Source organism: Rhinatrema bivittatum, chromosome 15 (genome assembly GCF_901001135.1).
Source record: "Rhinatrema bivittatum chromosome 15, aRhiBiv1.1, whole genome shotgun sequence".
NCBI lineage: Eukaryota > Metazoa > Chordata > Amphibia > Gymnophiona > Rhinatrematidae > Rhinatrema > Rhinatrema bivittatum.
The window spans coordinates 77,829,841-77,851,983 of NC_042629.1; the positions used below are offsets into that span (position 1 = coordinate 77,829,841).

At 48.3% G+C, this 22,143-nt stretch overlaps 1 protein-coding gene across 6 annotated transcripts in view; it reads left to right on the forward strand.

Moving 5' to 3' along the window:
• UBE4B (ubiquitination factor E4B) overlaps positions 1-22,143 on the forward strand; it is an 82,320-nt gene that overhangs the window by 43,592 nt on the left and 16,585 nt on the right. For all 6 annotated transcript variants that reach the window (XM_029578247.1, XM_029578249.1, XM_029578250.1 and 3 more), the window contains 9 exons: positions 2,547-2,663; positions 2,749-2,847; positions 4,204-4,317; positions 4,697-4,895; positions 5,346-5,484; positions 5,731-5,830; positions 11,902-12,029; positions 14,632-14,730; positions 15,429-15,664. In XM_029578247.1, the coding sequence (XP_029434107.1) occupies positions 2,547-2,663; positions 2,749-2,847; positions 4,204-4,317; positions 4,697-4,895; positions 5,346-5,484; positions 5,731-5,830; positions 11,902-12,029; positions 14,632-14,730; positions 15,429-15,664 (1,231 nt within the window). The remainder of the gene's footprint in view (positions 1-2,546; positions 2,664-2,748; positions 2,848-4,203; positions 4,318-4,696; positions 4,896-5,345; positions 5,485-5,730; positions 5,831-11,901; positions 12,030-14,631; positions 14,731-15,428; positions 15,665-22,143) is intronic.

Here is a 22,143-nt window from a genome sequence, read left to right on the forward strand (position 1 = left end):
TGGACATTGTTTAAAAGTGCCTTCTTGGAAGCCCAGGTAAAACGTATTCTATGCTTTAAAAAAGGTTGAAGGAAGACCACACAACTGCCAGCATAGTTTAATGGTGAGGGGAAAGAGGTGCTTTAAAACCAAAATGGCATCTTTCAAAAAATGAGGAAAATCCGCTCAAGCATAAGTACTGGCAAGTTAAGATGTAAAACTGTAGTAGGAGAAGCCAAGAGAGATTTTTAGAAGAAGGTTGCCATAAAGATAAAAATGTAATAATAAAAGCTTTTTCAAGTACATTTGAAGCAAAAACCATGTGAGGGAGTCAGCTGGGCTGCTAGATGAGCTCGGTATAAAAGAGGGGCTGAGAAGGACAAGGAATAGAAACATTGGATTCATTCTTTTCCTTGGTCTTTACCCATAACAGAAATATTCTTTGCTGGTGATGATTCTGAGCAGCTAAATCACTTCTGTGATAATGGAGGATGCCCTAGATAAGAATTGACAAACTAAAGCATAACAGATCACTAGGACTGAATGGTATCCGTCCTGAAGGAGCTCAAACTGTTGCTAGTAATCTGTAATCATCATCTAAAAAGCTTGGAGGGGGGCCAGTTCTTAAAAAGTGCTTCAGGGAGGATCCAGTAAAGTGTAAACCGCTGAGCCTGATGTCGGTGCTAGGCAAAATGAAAATTACTGCAGGCTTAATGGGGAATCAGCATGGCTTCAGCAAAGGGAAGTCTTGCTTTGCAAACTTATTTGGTTTCTTTGAAGGTAGATGAAGGTGCGCTGGTCGATGTAGTGCATTTGACAAGTCCCCCATGAGAGAGTCCTGGGATAGGAGGCAGGGTCCTGTTGTGGATTGGTAACTGATTAAAAGACAAGAAACCGAGAGAAGGACTAAAAGGTCACTTTTTTCAAATGAAGAAAGATCATTAGTTGAATGGGACTTGTGCTGTTCAAGATACTCCGAAATGATCTAGAAAAGGGAATGACAAGTGAGATGAGCAAATTTGCAGATGACACAATTTTTAAAAGTTGTTGGAACTGCAGAAGGACTTTTACGAAACTAGGAGATTGAATTTAATATGAAAAGTAGAAAGTGATGCAGATAAGGAGAAATAATCACAATTACAGGGACAGAGTGCTGGGTTCTGTGTTAGCATTCAGCACCCGGGAAAAAGACCTTGCAGTCCGTTGAGTATTGTGTGCAGTTCTAGTTGCCCCATATAAAAAAATAGATAGTGAAACTAGAAAAAGTACAGAGAAGTGCAACAGAAATGCATGTCCCCTTCCCTTCTGTGATATTATTACCTCTTTGGGGTTTCAGTCAGTTATACAAACAACATCCCACTCTTTCTGCCTGTAGGTCTTTCCTTGACCCTGTTGACCAGCTGTATTTATGCCGAGAGGTGGATGTTTTCCAATGATCTTCCTGTTTCCTCATTGTCCCTTAAGCCTCAGATGAAAGGCGCTTTCTTTAAACTACAGCTTAGGTACTTATTGTCAAAATCAGACTTTTGGACAGAAGTGCAAGCCTTGCGACCTGACTGCTGTAGCTTCATCTGTCATTGCCTGTTCTGTGGGGTTAACTGGTGCCGGTCTTGCTTAGGACGCTAATAAAGAGGAGCCAACTCATCTGCAGCACCTCTTGCACTCTTTCATCACCGTCTTCTGCAGGGAAACTATTGCTGGCTGCTTTCCTCTTTTAAGAATTGTTGTCGTAAGCAAACTTTCTTGTTGCCAGGCCCTCCCTCAAGCTATTTGGGAGCAGCTAGATATTTTATCATTTTGTAAAAAGGTTTCGACCTTCTTATTTAGTTAGGTGTTTCCTTTGATGGAAAGTTTGAACGTTTTGATTTTTCAGTCTTTTAAGCTGTGAGACAAGAATGAACTTTATTGGTATTGCTGGGATTTGGTGTGTTTTGTATTATTTTTGGCTGCAACGCGTGTGCGGAATAGACATTGACATAAATAGAGAGGATGGAGCAGCTCCCTTATAAAGAGAGCCTGTGCAGGTTAGGAAAAGCAACAGAGATGACAGCTTTTATAAAATCATGAGTGGGTGGACCAGGTAAATAGGGAATGGTCATTTATCCTTTCAAATACCCTCTGAGAAACTAACAACAAACAAATTGTACAAGATACTCTTTCACGCAGCACACAACTAAGCTGTAGAATCTGTTGCCAGAGGATGTGCTGAAGGGGACGAGCATAGTGGTCTTTAAAAGAGTTTGGGAAAAGGCCATAAAATATTATCAGCCGAGTAGTCTGGAGAGATCCACTGCTCTGCCTGGAAGTGAGTAACAAGAAATAGATGTACTATCTGGGTCTGACCCAGCCGCCGCCTCTCTGCTTCCATGGCAGTGCCGCTGAGGTTGTCGGACCTCTGCTTCCTCATAGCTGGGGTTTGTGTCATTGGGTTTTAGAGGGGGATGGGAACTTACTGAGCTCCTGATTCCAGCCTGTTGGTTGACTGTTAGGAAGGAGTTTGGGAGAGAGAGACTTGAAGTAGATGGATAAAACAACCGTTGACGGCTGCTGCTGTTGGTGTTTTTCAGGTTGCATCTTTGCCCTCATGGTTGCCCAAACCCTTAAGCCCTGCCACTGGCCGGGAGCTACAGCGACTGTCCTACCTGGGAGCTTTCTTCAGCCTTTCTGTCTTTGCAGAAGACGATGTAAGTGGCTGCTTCTCTTCTGTATGTGTGAAGGGATCAAAAAGGACTTAGCTTCCCATCACTCTGCCTTTTTTTCTAATTTCAGACTAAAGTAGTAGAGAAGTACTTCTCCGGGCCAGCTATTACTCTAGAAAACACCCGCGTGGTTAGTCAGTCCCTGCAGCATTACCTGGAATCAGCCCGGGTAGGTATTCTGAAGATTAGCAAAACATACAAGTTTTAGCTGAAACTATGTTCTTAAGAAAACTTTATTTGCCGGGATGCCATACATTTGTCGAACGACCCCTGTTCTGACTCAGTGTGAGAGTCGTGCCTGATGAAATGCTTTCCTATGTGACTCTGCAGTGTTTTGGCCCAGGCAGCCGGGCTTCTTGTGATAAGTGTCATGTAGGAGTGGAAGAGTGGCCTGGTGGTTAAAGTTAACTGACGGAGAGAAATCAGGGCTGCAGGGTTCAAATGCTGCTGCTGCTACCACTGCTGTAACTTGTGACCTTGGACAAGTCAATTTTCCCTCCTTGGCCTCATATACAAACTTCTAATATGGGTAGCCAGGCTCGCTCTTCTCCCTTCACCCGACCTCTTACATCAACAGTAAAACACAGACCCCAGTTTGGGATCAAACAGGCCGCAGCTTTATTAACAATAACTCCAGGTGCCCGAGCTCAATTAACCCTTATATACATAGGCCCCATAATGCACCAGCCACGCCCCAGCAAGGCACACAACTGCCGGTCCTGTACCAATAGCATAATTCGTATGCTTCCCCTTCAACCCCCGCCACGCCCCAGCAAGGGGTCGTTAAACCAGCTCCCGCCACCGGCCAGCAAGGAGCCTCCCACAGGACAACTGCACCCAATTGTCCTGCTTGCCATTCGGACCTGACACCTGTCAGGTCGCCGTACCATAGAAGACCACGCGGGCAACCCGCCCCCTCCAAGCTGCGACAACACACCCTCTTTAACATAAACTTGTGCCCCAAATACAACAATATACTTGAGGGTGGGTGGGAGGGTAGCGGCTTTGGGGAGCAACGGCAGACGAGTGTTTCTGACTCCCCCTTCCTACATCCCCCACCAGGCTCCTCCCATCCGGGCTTCCACGACAGGGGAGCCAATAGGTTCCCGCGTTTTTTCCCTGGGGTTTGAAATCAAACCTCGTCATTTAGTCAGCCAATGGGCTTCCCTGCCGAGCACTGACATCACCTTCAGCGCTCAGCAGCTGGCCCCGCCCCCTCGGGAGCCAGCACGAATCGTGCCTGGCACCCTATCTATGCTATCGGGTGCCCTTCAACCTGCCTGCTGTACCCTACTTTAAGTTCAGATTTGAAAAGGTGAATAATCAAATGTAAAATTCAAATCCAAGAAGCAGCATAAGTCAGGCATGTTGTCGAGCTGAGCTCTGAATACCAATTTTAAAATAAGGATCAGATTTGACTAGGTATGAATGCAAAAACTGCTGCATTGGGAGATTGAATTGTGAGCTGATGGACCTGGGGTGGGGACCTTGATCACTGACGGACAGGCTTCTTTATAATTTCCAGCAAGATCAGTTCAAGATCCTGCACAGTATTCTGCTGAATGGTGAGACCCGAGAGGCCGCGCTCAGCTACATGGCAGCCGTTGTCAACGCCAACATGAAGAAAGCACAGCTGCAGGTACGAGGCACAGCTGCAGCTCCTCCGAAAGCTGGGTGGGGGGAGGAAATCTGCAAGGATCTGTTCGGTAGTCACAAACCATTCTCATCTCTTGTTTCCCTGGGTATTGTTAGAGAAAAGTGAAAAGTTTATAAAGCAGTACAAACTCCATAAATAGGTGGGTTGTTGATTGTATTTTGTGGGTATTCAGAAAGTACTGTGACCTGCTTGATGTATATGCAATTCAGGAGATCAAGAAGAATGAATGAATAAATACATTTGGGATTTCTGGTTTTCTGTTCTGATCGGTTTATGTACCGCAGATGTTCTTTTTGTCCGCTGGTACACCCTCGCAGGCTTTGTAACTCTTTCTTTTTCCCTTGTTGTTGGTCCTTCACAGACAGATGACAGACTAGTGTCCACGGATGGATTCATGCTCAACTTTCTGTGGGTACTGCAGCAGCTGAGCACCAAGATCAAGTTGGAGACTGTTGATCCCATGTACATATTCCATCCCAAGTGTCGCATCGCTGTCCCCAGTGATGAGACGAGAGTGAAGGCCATGATGGAAGATGTGGTTAGCTGGGTGGCTGAGCTAAGTGAGTGCTGCAGGCAGGACTCAGTCCTTCCTGAGAGGACTGATCAGCAGAGTTTTCAGTACTAGGGCCTGTTCTGTCAGACCAATCTGAAATCTCTAAATAATCGGCTCTTTCTCACCTTGGGTGGGATTTTGGTTTTTTTCTTCCATAAGAGGGGCTTGTGCATATCACAGTTAATGTGTGTGTGTGAGACTTCCTCTGTGTCTGTGTCTTTCTGAGATCTCTGGGCACAGCAGCAGTGATTTTGAGCAATTTCATGTGAGCTCTGCTATTGAAAGACGAGGCATGAATGATCGCATCATGAGCTTCAGAAAGCCCCTTTGACCTGTGGGTCTCTTATTCTTTGCTATAAAAAAAAACCAAAAAACAGAGAGGTGGATGAGATCTTCCCTTTATTTCAAATTGCGTTTGTGAATTTTTGACTTGAAGTTCTCTTTTCCTGATTCCCAGGTGCAGATCCCCTGCTCTTCTCTGAGCCAAAGTTCCCCACAGAGTGCTTTTTCCTGACACTACACACGCATCACCTCGCCATCTTGCCTAGCTGTCGACGTTACATCCGCAGGCTGCGTGCTATCCGGGAGCTGAACAGGTGATACTTTGTGGGGACCCTCATCCACTCCCATCAGCCAAAGCATCCCAGGAAATTAAAAAATATATTTCCTCCAGCCCAGATGTGAAAATGTGTGTCTGGTGGGTGCCAGAGAATAAATCTGAAGCCATCTCCAGCTTCAGTTTAAGTGGTTGTAGCATACATTGACATCTGCTTTCCAGTGAGCCCCAGTACATCTATGTGCGGTCTTTATCCCTGTTGGCTATGGTATCCTGTTTTTTATAGGACTGTGGAGGAACTGAAGAACAATGAAAGCCAATGGAAAGATTCACCTCTGGCAACCAGACATCGAGAGATGCTGAAACGCTGCAAAACCCAGCTAAAGGTAGTCTAGGGGCCTATCAGACATGTGCTGCCTTTCTGGATTTATTGTATTGTCTTCCTAAAGTGTCCTTGTGATCCTGAAAGAGTATTGCGGCTCCAGCAGTTCCACTCCCAGCCGAAAGTCAGCATTGGGGTTATTCCTGTCCCCGGGGCTGGGCACTGCTTGGTGCCCTTGCCATCATGTGTGGTCAGTGGTGATAATGTCAGGGGCCAGATTGTGCTGCGCTGGGGTCTGTGGGTTATGGCGCTTTGTAATCTGCTGTGTTCCCTGTATGTACCCGGATCAGTGCAGACTCCTGGGTTTATTCCTCCCTGCCAGCAGATGGAGACAGAGAACAGCCTCGCTGACACTGGGTGCCACCTGCAGTAGCTCAGTATTTCTCTGTCTCCGCAGATGGCGGGTGCGTAAACCTGCAGTTCCTTTTTTCTTTACCCTTGCTTTAGATTTTTTTCTCTTTTTGAGGGAGCTTCCTCCCAGGGACCGGGTTCCTTTTAAAGGAACCTGTCTTGTTTGGTTGAGAGGGGACCATTTAAGGTCCGATTTGGTACCGTGGGGTGTACATCTGGTGGTCCAGATCCCTCCCCTCACGAGGCCGGCCGTGCCGCTTACAGCCCTTCTACTTTTCTTGCAGGGGATTCCCTCCTTCTTAAAAACAAGCTGATTAGCGCTGGACAGCTCCTTTCAGCTTAGGAGGGAATCTCGCTGTTTCTGTTTCTTTTTCATTTGTTTAAAGTTTAAGAAAAAAAAAAGTTTTTGGTTTTCTCAGACGGAAGTCGGCTGAAGGGTAAGGCTCCGGGGCAATCCCTCCCCCCTCCCTCCCGCGGGTCACGCCGATTTTATTTTCTTTTTTTTAGCGTTTATTTTTAGATTTCTCAGCTGTTTTTTACTTTCCGTCGGCAGGGTTCGCGGCTCGGCATGCCGCGCGTGTGGAGCCGGTCGGGACTGTGTTCGGGCTGCTTTTCGGGGGAAGGGCCCTCCCTCCTGGGGGCCTATGTAAGCGCACGGCGTCCGCGCTTGGGCTATTTTTACAGCCTCCTGGAGCTGCCGGCTCCCCCGAGGAGGGAGCGGTGGCCATTTTGGTGCTGGATTTGCACGCGCCGCCGTTTTCAGAGGGGGAAGGGGATCTCCCACTACGGTTGTCTCCTGTTCATCCCGGTCCCCCCCCAATGTGCAGGGGGTTATCCGGGGGGGAGCAGATCAGCCAGGTCCTTTACCCCAGAGGCCTAGGGGAGACCCTGTCCCCATTTTACCCCTGGGTTCCCGTCCCTTTTCTCCTGATTTTATTCTCCTGATGCACCAAGCTTATCTGGCGCAGCAGGAGGGTTTAGGGGGTCCAATTTTGCCTCTTGCTCCTCAGGGCCCGGGTCTGCAGCCTATGGGTTCCGATCCAGGGTCGAAGGGGCTTAGCTCCGGGGGGGGCACCTGGAGCTTTACAGAGTCCGAACCCTCCAGCAGGGGCAGCGCCAGGTTCTGCAGGGCGCGATCTGTTTTCTCAGGACCCGGATCAAGACCCAGATCAAGGCGATGACTTAGGTATGCCCTCTGTAGCAGAAGGGGTTGACCCCAAGATTCTCCGGTTATTCCGGAGGGAGGAGTTGGCATTTTTGCTTCCTCAAGTCCTAGAGGAGCTGGGTTTTTAAAGCCTCCGCAGGAAGCTCCAGAATTGGATGGGGCGGATCCCGTTCTGGACAGTCTTCGGGCTCCTCCTTCCGCGTTCCCATATCATAGGTCAGTACGGCAGTTGATTGAGCATGAGTGAGATTCCCCGGACTCCGGTTTGAGGGTAGGTAGGGCTATGGCCAAACTCTGTCCGTTGCCAGAACAGACCTTGGAGCTTTTTGCGCTTCCGCAGGTAGATGCGGCGGTTTCCGCGGTCACGAAAAAGACTATGATTCCATGGAGGGGTCCGTGGTCCTCAAGGTTGTACAGGATCGGAAATTAAAGCTTCAACTTAAAAGGCTTTTTGAGAGTGCTGCCTTGGGGCTCCGGTTTTATGCAGAGGGCATGTCTAAGGTGGGTGCAGGATTTTCAGTTTGCACCTCCTGGTCCCGACACGTCAGAGGAAGATCGCGTGGAGGCGTCAATCGTGTATGTAGCGGATGCGCTGTATGACTTGATGCGTTCGCTGTCCCGGGTTATGAGTTCGGCGGTAGTGGCCAGACGTTTACTTTGGCTCCGTCACTGGTCGGCGGATGTTTCTTCCAAGGCCCGGTTAGGTTCTTTGCCTTTCAAGGGTCGTCTCTTGTTTGGGGAGCAAGTGGAGCAGCTCATCAAGCAGCTTAGTGAGACAAAGGTACATAAGCTGCTAGAGGACAAGCCAAGGAATCGCCAGGCTTTTCAGTCCAGGACCTGCTTCAGGGACACCAGACGCTCTTGTCCTTACAGAGGTCCTGTAGGGACGCCGTCTCAAAGGACTTTTCAGCAACCGTGGGAACGAATTGGGATCAGTCCTTTTGCGACGGGCGACGACCTTTTCGAGCTCCCTCGGCGGGGGGAGCAGCGGCGGCAAAGCCCCCCCAATGAAGCAAGGCTGGTCCACTCCACCATTCCCTATATAGGGGGCCGGCTGGCAGACTTTTACGGGGAGTGGACCACAATTACACATGATCAGTGGGTCCCCTCAGTGATAAGAGACGGCTACACCTTAGAGTTTGCACAACCCGTTCGAGACCTCTTCTTAGTCTCCCCTTGCGGGTTCTCGGCAAAGCATTGAGCGGTTCGGGAGACTTTGCTCAGGTTGCGCAGTTTGGAGGCAGTGGTCCCAGTACTGTCTCGTGAACGGGCAAGGGTCATTATTCCATCTATTTCATTGTCCTGAAAAAGGAGGGAATGTTTCGACCCATTTTGGATCTCAGATCGGTCAACAGGTCCTTAATCATTCCACGGTTTCGAATGGAAACTCTACGGTTTGTCATTGCAGCGGTCCGCTTGGGAGTTTTTGGCCTCTGGATCTGACTGAAGCATACTTGCATATCCCAATCCGTCCAGAGCATCAGCGGTTAAGAACATAAGAACATGCCATACTGGGTCAGACCAAGGGTCCATCAAGCCCAGCATCCTGTTTCCAACATTGGCCAATCCAGGCCATAAGAACCTGGCAAGTACCACAAAACTAGGTCTATTCCATGTTACCGTTGCTAGTAATAGTGGTGGTTATTATCTAAGTCAACTTAATTAATAGCAGGTAATGGACTTCTCCTCCAAGAACTTATCCAATCCTTTTTTAAACACAGCTATACTAACTGCACTAACCACATCTGGCAACAAATTCCAGAGTTTAATTGTGCGTTGAGTAAAAAAGAACTTTCTCCGATTAGTTTTAAATGTGCCACATGCTAATTTCATGGAGTGCCCCCTAGGTCTTTCTATTATCTGAAAGAGTAAATAACCGATTCACATCTACCCGTTCTAGACCTCTCATGATTTTAAACACCTCTATCATATCCCCCCTCAGCCGTCTCTTCTCCAAGCTGAAAAGTCCTAACCTCTTTAGTCTTTCCTCATAGGGGAGCGTTCCATTCCCCTTATCATTTTGGTAGCCCTTCTCTGTACCTTCTCCATTGTGGTGCTGGATCAACATTTCCAATTCCAAGCTTTGCCTTTTGGCCTAGCGACGGCTCCTCGCACGTTCACCAAGGTGTGATGGTGGTGGGCTATTTGACGCGAAGGGGTGTTGGTACACCCTTATCGCGACGATTGGTTAATTCGGGAGAAATCGTTGGAAGGCTGCCGTTCGTCAGTTCAGAAGGTTGTTCGCCTGTTGGAGTCTCTTGGCTGGGTGGTGAACCGGGCGAAGAGTCACTTGGAGCCGTCCCAGGAGCTAGAATATCTCGGAGCTCGCTTCGGCACGAGCCAAGGCAGGGTGTTTCTCACTCAGGAGAGGATACTCAAGCTACAGTCACAAGTTCAATGCCTGTTGGCGTTGAAGATACCACGAGCCTGGGACTTTCTACAGGTTATGGGGTCGATGGCTTCAACTCTGGAATTGGTACCGTGGGCCTTCGCGCATATGCGGCCACTTCAGAGGGTTCTGTTGGACCAATGGAATCCCTGTCGCAGGCCTTTTATTTACCAGTTTTGCTGGATACGGCGGCACGGAACAGCCTGTCATGGTGGCTACAGTCTTCCACTCTACAGCGTGGAGTCAGCCTAGAAGTTCTGGAATGGGTGGTTCTCACTACCGATGCCAGTCTCTCTGGTTGGGGTGCGGTCTGCAAGCGACAGTCGGCCCAGGGCACTTGGTCGACGGTGGAGGCCTTGTGGCCAATCAATCGGTTGGAGACCAGAGCGGTGCGGCTGGCTCTTCAAACCTTTCTACCCCTCGTTCAGGGTCGTTCGGTCAGGGTTCTGTTGGACAACTCACAACGGTTGCTTATATTAATCGTCAGGGCGGGACCAAGAGCCAGGGGGTGGCCATGGAAGCACAGGTACTTGGTTCAGCTAGCGGCTTCTCATATCGTGGGGGTCGACAATGTTCAAGCCGATTTCCTCAGTTGTCAAAGCTTAGATCCAGGTGAGTGGGAGTTGGCGGAGTCTGCGATGTGGCTTATCTGGAGAAGGTGGGGCCGTCCCCACGTAGAATTGATGGCAACTCGGCTCAATGCGAAAGCTCCTCGGTTCTTCAATCGCAGGAGAGAGTACAGGGCCGAGGGAGTCTACGCTCTAGTAGTGCCTTGGCTTCCGGAAGTCTTGCTGCATGTGTTTCCACCATAGCCTCTTGTGGGCAAAGTATTGCGCAGAATAGAGAGACACCCCGGGGAGGTGATCTTAGTGGCTCCGGTGTGGCCCCGTCGACCATGGTTCGCAGATCTAGTCAATCTAGCGGTGGACAGTCCATTGTATCTGAGTCATCTACCGGAACTTCTTTGTCAAGGTCCCGTATTTTCCAACCAGGCCGATCACTTTTGTCTAGCGGCTTGGCTTTTGAGAGGCGTCGCTTGAGGCGGAGAGGTTATCCAGAATCGGTGATCACCATTCTTCAAATATCTGATTCAGGTATTACGTTGCGAACGGTTCCCTCTTTTGTTCCAAAGGTGGTCTCGGCCTTTCATGTTAATCAGACTATCGAGCTTCCGGCATTTGCAGACTCTGATGCTTCTACGCAGCATGCTAGGGAACTTAAACTGTTGGATGTCTGTAGAACCTTGCTTCGCTATCTCAAGGTTACTAATGAGTTCAGGAGGTTTGATCATCTTTTTGTGTTATGGAGCGGTCCAAAGAAGGGTACCAAGGCCTCCAAAGCAACGGTTGCCAGGTGGCTTAAGGAGGCTATTTGGTCAGCATATATTCTTAAGGGCCGCCAGGTTTCTGCCGGTTTGCGAGCTCACTCAACGTGGGCGCAGGCCGCTTCATAGGTGGAGGCTCAGTTGGTGTCTCCACAGGAGATTTGCAGAGTGGCGACTTGGAAGTCGCTGCATACCTTTGCAAGGCATTACCATTTGGATTTGGGATTTTTGGATTCCAGGTCTTTTGGTGAAGGTGTCTTGCGAGCGGGAAGCTCCATGTCCCACCCTCTCTAGGAAGCTTTGGTACATCCCAGGAGTTCTGGACTGATCCGGGTACTTACAGGGGAAAAAGGTAAGAACCAATTTTCGTTCCTGTAGTACCAACAGATCAGTCCAGAGTCCGCCCGGGTTAGAGGGGAGAGTCGTCCGCTCTGCCATAATCTTTTCAGCAAACTTCTGTTTCTTTGTTATAAATTTACAGATTTTTTTCAAAGTTGTTTAACACGGTTTTTTATGTCAGCTTATTGCGCATAGTGTGTTTTCAGCTTGGGTAGAGATCAATACTAAGCTACTGCAGGTGGTACCAGGGTTTTCAAGCAGTGTCAGCGAGGCTTTTCTCTGTCTCCATCTGCTGGTAGGGATGAATAAACCCACAGGAGTTCTGGTACTACAGGAACAAAAATTATCAGGTAAGAACCAATTTTCTTTTTCTTTCTAATCTGGAAGTGTTGAGGTCAACAGATACATCTATAAGAAACTTCTTTACATGCATTATTATATGTTGGGTTTCTCACATCTGACAGTATTTTATCATTCTATAATGTGTTTGTTTTCCCTTTTCTGCAGAAGTTAGTGCGGTGCAAGGCCTGTGCAGATGCTGGCTTGTTAGATGAGAATTTTCTGAGGCGGTGCCTTAGTTTCTATGGCATGGTGATCCAGCTGATCCTTCATATCCTTGACCCTTGCTTCCCCAAGTGAGTGTGCTAGCAGCATCGTTGCAGGGAATGCCTCTTCCTGTGGACTCTACTGGATTATTCTTTAGGAGATTTGTGGGACGTGTGCTGCCTCATGTCTGGGGATTGATCACGTGCACACTTGGGCACATACATTATGATTATTGGGAAGCTCAAGGCATGCACTGCCTCTCTTTTTGTGTGTGTTTGGGGTAGGATGAGGCAATCGATGGGATGCACATGGCCTGGAATTTAGGTAGTTGGCAGATCTTTTAGAGACGATAGGGCATGTGCTGCCTGTTTTGAGGGAAAGCAATAGAACACAAACTGCCTGTTTTTGGGGAGGATCGATAGGATGAATGTGTGCTGCATGATTTTTGGGGGGGATCGATAGGGCCTCATGTATTACCTATTTTTGGGAGGACACACAATGCCTATTTTTGAGCTCACACTGTCAGTTTTGCCACCTATTTTGGAAGATTATTGGTAGTATGCATACTGTTTAAACGTCTGATCTGTGCTCTTTTTGCAACTGTTTGACTATTTAGAGAAGGTTAAATGAAAGATGACCTGTGTTCCTTAATTAAAATCAGGAGCAAACCTGGTGGCTAGAGGCGAGCTAAAGCAGAACATCCCATTTCATATTCGCCAGAATCGTCATTGGCTGTTCTGCTTTTTTACATAAGGTACACAAGTCTTTTATTAAACCCTCTGCTTCCAGCTGTTTGATAGTTTAGAGCATGTGGGTGAAACTTCTGAATTGTGTTTGAGGCTTGCTTCCTGTTTTCACATTAGCAGAGTAGTTTTCAAAGGAATCTAGCTGGGTAATTAAGAGTTATCTAGCTAGAATCCCTGGAGGTGAAAATCGCTCCGTTCACTTAGCTGTGGGGCATATATGTAAATTTTGATTTTCAAGCATGCAGCTGCCGTGTACATGTTGCAGGTGCCACAGATTTTGCACCTGGATGGGTTACTCAAATGTTACCCACAATATTTTCTTTCTATTGCAACTCAGTGTGGGAGCTTTTAGGTTTGGTAGGGCACTTTCTGCCTGGTTTTTGGATGGTTGGTAGAATATTTATTTAGCCATTTTTATATACCGAACATTTGTGTTAACTTCATGTTGGTTTACAATACTATAAAACTATGATCATAAAATAATTCCTAAAATAGTTCTTCAAAACAGTAAAATCAGATAAAACAAAAGTAAACATTGCCCCAAAATAAAATATAAAACAAACAAAGATAAACAACCTTCCAAATTACAATGATATTAAATAGACTAAAAACAAATCAGAATAAAATAAGCACTATCATGGACTAATTCCATGGTTACAAAAGTAAAAAAGGGAGAGTATCTATAATTTGGGATTAACTTGATTGGGTATATGCCTGTTCAAATAGCCACGTCTTCAGGAGTTTTTTAAATGTGTGTATGTTTGCCTCGAGCCAAATATCAAGGGGGAACGAATTCCAAAGTGCTGGTGCTGCCAATGATAAAGCTCTCTCCCTGACTGAATTCAAATGGGCTCATTTTGGTGATGGTAATTTTAGGTTACGTTGGGGGGGGGTATGGATGTGAAGGGACGCGTTCAGCCATTCTGCATTATTGCCATAAACTGATTTGTGAATTAAAGACAGACATTTATATTGAATCTGGAATTGTATTGGAATACATGCTGCCTGCTTTTTCCTTACTGACTCTCTCTCTCTAAAGAAATGAGAGGCAAAAACAAGCAAATTGGGGTAGATTTTCAAACGAGCGCGAACAGCCTACTTTTGTTTGCGCTCCAGGCGCAAACAAAAGTACGCTGGATTTTAGCCGATACGCGCATAGTCGCGCGTATCGGCTAAAATCCTGGATCGGCGCGCGCAAGGCTATCGATTTCGTATAGCCTGCGCGCGCCGAGCCGCGCAGCCTACCCCCGTTCCCTCCTAGGCCGCTCCGAAATCAGAGCGGCCTAGAAGGGAACTTTCCTTTGCCCTCCCCTCACCTTCCCCTCCCTTCCCCTACCTAACCCACCCGCCCGGCCCTGTCTAAACCCCGATCCTACCTTTGTCGGGGGATTTACGCCTCCCAGAGGGAGGCGTAAATCCCCGCGCGCGAGCGGGACCCCTGCGCGCCGGGCCGCGACCTGGGGGCGGGTACGGAGGGCGAGGCCACGCCCCCGGGCCGCCCCGGGGCGTAGCCACGCCCCCGTACCCGCCCCCAAAACGCTGCCGGCACGCCCCCGAAACGCAGCGCAATCCGGCCCCGCCCCCCGACACGCCTCCCGACACGCCCACTCCGAAAACCCCGGGACTTACGCGAGTCCCGGGGTTGTGCGCGCGCCGGTGAGCCTATGTAAAATAGGCTCACCGGCGCGCAGGGCCCTGCTCGCGTAAATCCGCCCGGTTTTGGGCGGATTTAGGCGAGCAGGGCTCTGAAAATCTACCCCATTATGTTTTTACAAATGTGTACTTCAGCTCCTTTTCCAATATATACTGTTTGTAAACAGACTAAGCTGCCTGGTTTTTGGAGGAATTGTGGGAACGGTGTTGCCTTTTCTTTCAGATGGGGCTTGATGGGGAGTTTCCTGTTTTTTAAGCACATATCGACTATTCTCTTTTGGTTTCTTCACAGTATTACGCTGCCTTTAAGCTTGGATGTCCCCAAAATGTTTGCAGCACTGCCAGAGTTTTATGTTGAAGATGTAGCTGAATTTTTGTTTTTTATTGTACAGTAAGTATGAGTGAGTTCTGTACCTGGCTAGAGGGATGGAATTGTTATGACTCAGTATGGGCAGTGAGGAGTCAGCACTTATCAGTAGGTGGCCACATAGCCACCGATATTCACAAGAACTATTGTGATAGGGCCATAGAGAGTCACTTTTTGGTATCTGCAGTTGGTTGTCAGTTGGGTGGCCACTCTTTCCCCCCAAAAGGATAATGGAATTAATTGGAAAAAAAAAAGTTACATTTTAAAATTTGGCATCATTCAATGCAGTTTGATGAAAATTAAATTTGCAAGCTACGTGCTTGTTTAGTATATCCATTTATGAAACCAATTTTTCCTCTTTTGGCAACTCCATTTAAGAAATGCTCAGGGTGGTGCTACACGCTGGGTCACTCCAAGGGTCCAACAAGCCCAGTATTCTGTTTCCAACGGTGGCCAATCCAGGTCACAAGTTCCTGACAGGATCCCAAGGGGTCAATAGATTTCTGCTAGCTCCCTATCTGCAGAAATCTGGTGGCAACCAGAAAATTGATGTATGTCGCCACTGGCTTTCTTCAGAAGTTGACGTGACCACAGAGTTTGCTGAGCAAATATTTCTAGTTGTTAAACTGATTCCTAATGCTCTTAAGGGTCTTCTGATGAGGAACAGATGTTAATGTTGGTACGTTTGGAGATTTGAGTGATGCTCTCCACTTTCCCCTCAGATACTCTCCTCAGGTTCTCTTTGAGCCTTGTACTCAAGATATCGTCACCTTCCTGGTGGTGCTGCTATGCAATCAGAACTACATCCGAAACCCATACCTAGTGGCCAAGTTGGTGGAGGTCATGTTTGTAACAAATCCTGCCATCCAACCCCGCACACAGAAATTCTTCGAAATGATCGAGAATCACCCGCTTTCCACCAAGCTGCTGGTCCCCTCACTGATGAAGTTTTATACAGGTGAGCACTGGTGTCTGAACCAGCCTGGGGGTGATTGCTCTTACTGGTTCACTTCTCAAGCCCTTTTCACAGCCATTTACATGTATTTATTTGAAATCATTTATTAATCACCTTCCAGACAAGTCTTCCAAAGCAATTTACAGCATAAAATTAAAACAATCAAAATCACAATAATAAAACAAAATCATAAACCATAAAAATAGTTAAATAAATTTTACTCTAATAATCCAGCAAAGAATAATATACTGAGCTCTATGACTTCTACACTTCATGGGGAGAGCTTGTTACCAAACTGCATCTGATTAACCTCTGGTCATTAATCATTAAAAGCCACTGTTATAAGCCATGTTTTCAAGTTTTCCCGAAATTTTAAGCCATCATTCTCTTCCCTTAGACCCAGTGGGAGTGAATTCCATAATGCTGGAATTCCTGCTACAAATGAGCAGTTTTGCAGTTGCTGCTTACAGAAAGCTTTAATACTCGGTAATTCAAGAGAATTGCCTTTTATTGATTGCAAGTCCCTCTTAGCCTCATACCATTTTAATTTCCCTCTCAGAAGTGGGGCACAAAGGCTGTTCAAACCTTTAAAAGCAAGCAATGCAAATTTTGTTTTCCGAGCATGTAGCCAGATGGACTCAGGACCAATGGGTTATGTTCCCCTGCTAGCAGATGGAGACAGAGTCAGGTTTCAAAGCTGACGTCACCCTAGATACATCCCTGCAGTGACCTCAGCACTTGAGTATCTCTCCGTCTCCTAGCAGATGTGGATGTGCTATCCCCACACCAGCATTGGTGTTTAGTGGGATTGCAGTACTCATTTGAAGAGGAAATTTACCTTTAAATTGGAGAAAGTTGAGCCCCGCTCTCCTGCGGTGATACCTTAAGGTCCCTCCCCAGTTGAGAATTCTTGAGGTGATTTCCGAGATCCCTCAGAGGTGCGCCTTGGTCTAGTAGCCGGTTCCTGACATGGACTGTGCTGCTGAAGCAGCTGAAAGGCAGCGGGTGCAGGAAGCCAAGTGTGGCAGTGACAGCCAAAGCCCTCTCCCCCTGTAGCCGGAGACCATCTGTGTACTCAACCGGTAAGCGCTGAGCCCAGGTAAGTAAAGAGAGAAGAGGATTCCTCCCAATTCAGAGTTACTGATCCCGTTGGGTCAAGGGAAGGTGGCTTCCGAGCGGGTTGAGCGCCCCCCACCCCCCAGTGGGCTAAGCCACGCTTCAGGCTCTGTGGGCAATCCACGTGGCAGGCCCTGGCACCGCCATCCTGCGTGTGGTTTTGTGCGTCGCCATTGCCCTCCGTGGTCCGTTGGTATGCGTGATGTGGCCGGCTCTGCGCACATGCTGTGCACCTAACGTCATGCATACGATCACGCATATGGGCGCTTCCACTTACGCGGACTTCTGTGTACACTCGATTTCAGGCCTGGCTGGCTGAACGCACAAGGCTCCTCAATTTGAGGGCTATAATTCCAGTACTTGCGCCCCAGGAAAATGCGGGACGCTGTTCCATCTATTTCATCATGCCCAAGAAGGAGGGTTCCTTTTGCCCCATCCTGGACCTCAAGAGTGTCAACTGTCATCTACCAGTAATTAATTTCCACATAGAAGCTGTAGCTTTGTCATAATGGCCGTACAACCAAGAGAATTCTTAACCTCCCTGAACCTCTCGGAAGCCTACCTCCACATTCTAATCTGACAAGACCACCAGCGTTTCCTGCGCTTTGCGTAGGAACCATTATCTGTACCGGGCCCTGTCTTTCAGCTTGGCCACCACCCCCAGAACATTTTCTAAAATTACAGTGATTGTAGTGGCGGCAATGAGGAAAGAAGGGATCCTGGTGCACTTATACTTGGTCGACTGGTTGATCCGGGCAAAGTCGTTAGAAGAGAGCATACAGGTGACCTGCAGGGTGATGTCCCTGCTTCAGGAGCTTGGTTGGGTCGTGAACGTGGACAAGAGCAATCTCAAGTCCTCCCAGTCCTTGGAGTATCTGGGGGGTGTGGTTCGACACCAAACAGGACAAGGTCTTCCTTCCACCCTCAAGGATAAGGAAGATGTGTCAAGTGTGCAAGTTGATGAACATCCTATGCCCCAGGGTATGGAGCTATCTTTAGAACCTCGGTCTAATGGCATCAACCCTGGAAGTAGTAGCGTGGGCGAGGGCACACGTGTCCACTCCAACGCTCCCTCCTGTCACGTTGGAATCTGCTGTCCCAGGACTATGCAATTTGCCTATACCTCCTGATGGAAAGAAGTGTGTTCCTGAAGACTGGAGGATAGCAAATGTAACCCCAATATTTAAAAAGGGCTCCAGGGGCGATCCGGGAAACTTCAGACCAGTTAGCCTGACTTCAGTGCCATGAAAATTGGTGGAAAGTGTTCTAAAGATCAAAATCACAGAGCATATAGAAAGACATGGTTTAATGGAACAAAGTCAGCATGGCTTTACCCAAGGCAAGTCTTGCCTCACAAATCTGCTTCACTTTTTTGAAGGAGTTAATAAACATGTGGATAAAGGTGAACCAATAGATGTAGTATACTTGGATTTTCAGAAGGCGTTTGACAAAGTTCCTCATGAGAGGCTTCTAGGAAAAGTAAAAAGTCATGGGATAGGTGGTGATGTCCTTTCGTGGATTGCAAACTGGCTAAAAGACAGGAAGCAGAGAGTAGGATTAAATGGACAATTTTCTCAGTGGAAGGGAGTGGGCAGTGGAGTGCCTCAGGGATCTGTATTGGGACCCTTACTTTTCAATATATTTATAAATGATCTGGAAAGAAATACGACACATGAGATAATCAAATTTGCAGATGAGACAAAATTGTTCAGAGTAGTTAAATCACAAGCAGATTGTGATAAATTGCAGGAAGACCTTGTGAGACTGGAAAATTGGGCATCCAAATGGCAGATGAAATTTAATGTGGATAAGTGCAAGGTAATGCATATAGGGAAAAATAACCCATGCTATAATTACACAATGTTGGGTTCCATATTAGGTGCTACAACCCAAGAAAGAGGTTTAGGCGTCATAGTGGATAATACATTGAAATTGTCGGCTCAGTGTGCTGCAGCAGTCAAAAAAGCAAACAGAATGTTGGGAATTATTAGGAAGGGAATGGTTAATAAAACGGAAAATATCATAATGCCTCTGTATTGCTCCATGGTGAGACCGCACCTTGAATACTGTGTACAATTCTGGTCGCCACATCTCAAAAAAGATATAATTGTGATGGAGAAGGTACAGAGAAGGGCTACCAAAATGATAAGGGGAATGGAACAGCTCCCCTATGAGGAAAGGCTGAAGAGGTTAGGGCTTTTCAGCTTGGAGAAGAGACGGCTGAGGGGGGATATGATAGAGGTCTTTAAGATCATGAGAGGTCTAGAACGGGTAAATGTGAATCGATTATTTACTCTTTCAGATAATAGGACTAGGGGGCACTCCATGAAGTTAGCGTGTAGCACATTTAAAACTAATCGGAGAAAGTTTTTTTTCACTCAACGCACAATAAAGCTCTGGAATTCGTTGCCAGAGGATGTGGTTAGTGCAGTTAGTGTAACTGGGTTTAAAAAAGGATTGGATAAGTTCTTGGAGGAGAAGTCCATTACCTGCTATTAAGTTCACTTAGGGGTAGATTTTAAAAGAAGCGCGATCAGCCTACTTTTGCTTGCGCATCAGACTCAAGCAAAAGTACGCTGGATTTTAGTAGATACGCGCGGAGCCGCGCGTATCCACTAAAATCCTGGATCGGCGCGCGCAAGGCTATCGATTTTGTATAGCCTGCGCGCGCCGAGCCGCGCTGCCTCCCCCCGTTCCCTCCAAGGCCGCTCCGAAATCGGAGCGGCCTCGGAGGGAACTTTCCTTTGCCCTCCCCTCACCTTACCCTCCCTTCCCCTACCTAACCCACCCACCCGGCCCTGTCTACACCCCCCCCTTACCTTTGTCGGGGGATTTACGCCTCCCGGAGGGAGACGTAAATCCCCGCGCGCCAGCGGGCCTGCTGCGCGCCGGGCCGCGACCTGGGGGCGGGTACGGAGGGTGCGGCCACGCCCCCGGGCCGTAGCCACGCCCTGTACCCGCCCCCAAAACGCTGCCGACACGCCCCCGCAACGCCGCGCGCTCCGGCCCCGCCCCCCGACACGCCCCCCTCCGAGAACCCCGGGACGTACGCGAGTCCCGGGGCTCTGCGCGCGCCGGGAGGCCTATGTAAAATAGGCTTCCCGGCGCGCAGGGCCCTGCTCGCGTAAATCCGCCCGGTTTTGGGCGGATTTACGCGAGCAGGGCTCTGAAAATCCGCCCCTTAGAGAATAGCCACTGCCATTAGCAATGGTTACATGGAATAGACTTAGTTTTTGGGTACTTGCCAGGTTCTTATGGCCTGGATTGGCCACTGTTGGAAACAGGATGCTGGGCTTGATGGACCCTTGGTCTGACCCAGTATGGCATTTTCTTATGTCTTCAGTGGTGGCTGCAGGAAGCCCACCTGAGCAAGGTAATAAGCCTGTCCCCTCCGAAATGGCTAGTTCTCATGATGGACGTGAGCCTCCGGGGGTGGGGAGCTCAGTGTCAAGAACTGGTGACGTAGAGGTGTTGGATCAAGAAAGAGGCACGCTGGAACATAAATCACCTGGAAACCCAGGCAGTCAGATTAGCGTGTCTCCAGTTAAGTCACTGGCTTCAGGGTCAGACGGTCCCTTTGATGTCGGACAATGCAACAACGGTAGCCTAAATCAACCACCAGGGAGGAAACAAGAGCCAGCAAGGGTCCCTGAAGATAGAACACTCTTATAGAATGGGTGAAATTGAACCTACGGATGATCTTGGCCCCCCCCCCCCCCCCCCCACATCGCAGGAAAAAACGACAACAGAGCAAACTTTCTTAGCAGAGAGAGTCTGGATCCAGGAAAATAGACTTTGTCGACAAGAGCCTTTCAGCTGCTGGTAGATTGCTGGGGCATCCCATCTATTGACCTACTGGCCTCATCTCACGATGCGAAGGTCTCCTGATTCTTCAGTCGCAGAAGAGATCAGCGATCCCTGGGAATCGACGCCCTTGTTCAGGCCTGGCCAGAGGAGGACCTTCTCTATGCCTTCCCTCTGTGGCCTCTACTGGGCAAGGTCATTTGCAAGATCGAGCATCACAGGGGACTAGTCTTTCTAATGGTGCCGGATTGGTCCAGAAAACCGTGCTTTGCTGACATGCAGAGGTTTCTGATGGAGACCCCCTCATGCCTTCCTCCTCCATCAGGGTCCGATCCTTCTTGAGAATCCGACTCTGTTTTGTCTTACGGTCTGGCCCTTGAGAGGGCTCGCCTGATGAAGCATGGATATTCGGCAGCAGTAATTTCCACCTTCCTCCGTGCACAGAAGTTATTGATGTCCTTAGCATATGTGCGGATATGGAGAATATTTGAGGCCTGGTGCGAGGAATGAGGAGCTGCCCTTGGACGACCAAAATCCCTATGGTTCTGGAATTTTTACAGGACGGCGTGAATAAAGAATTGTCCCTTAACTCTTTGAAGGTCTCTCTCCTGTTTCAGAGGCGAGGTGAATGGAGCCCACCTGTCGGTGCATCCGGACTTGGCCCATTTCCTATAAGTGGTTAAACAGCTTTGGCTGCCCTTTCGGTGGCCGGTTTTCCTATGGAATCTTAATCTAATGTTGGATTTTTTAGCAGGGCCTTCTTTCGGCCACTGCGCAGTCTCTCCCTGCACCTGTTATCAGTGAAGATGGTGTTCTTGGTGGCGATATGCTCAGCTCGTCGCAAGTCTGAACTACATGCATTGTCATTTCAGGAACCATTCCTCCAGATAACTCTAGGAGTGCTACAGCTTCGCACCGTTCCTTCCTTTTTGCCTAAGGCAGTCTCGGAGTTTCACTTGAATCAGGCCATTTCCTTACCATTCCTAGATGATCTCAAGGACAAGGAAGACTACAGTCTCCTCCGCTATTTAAACGTCAGTAGGCTTTTAGTGCGGTATCTGGAAATCTTGGAACCGGTACACAAGCAGACCACTTGTTTGTCCTTCACGGTGGAAGGAAAAAGGTTGAGGTAGCTTCGTGAGCTACCTTAGCTCGCTGGATTAAGGAGGTGATCACAGGAGCTTATGATGAGGCAGGGAAGACACCCTTTCAGGTTAAAGCTCATTCCACTAGGGGCCAGGGAGTATCCTAGGCGGAAACTAATCTACTGTCTCCCGAGCAGCGACTTGGTCTTCCTTGCACACCTTCTCCAGGTTCTATGGCCTGGACGTTCAGGCCTGAGAAGACACAGCGTTTGCAAGGGTGGTGCTAACTGGACCGCAGGCAGCCTCCTGTCCCGTTTGGGAGTAGTTTTTGTACATTCCATTGGTCCTGTGTCCATCTGGCTACACGCTAGGAAATGGAGAAATTACTTACCTGATAATTTTGTTTTCCTTAGTGTAGAAGGATGGACTCAGCATCCCGCCCACGGCTGCCCAAGAATGGTGCCAGGGAATCGTCCA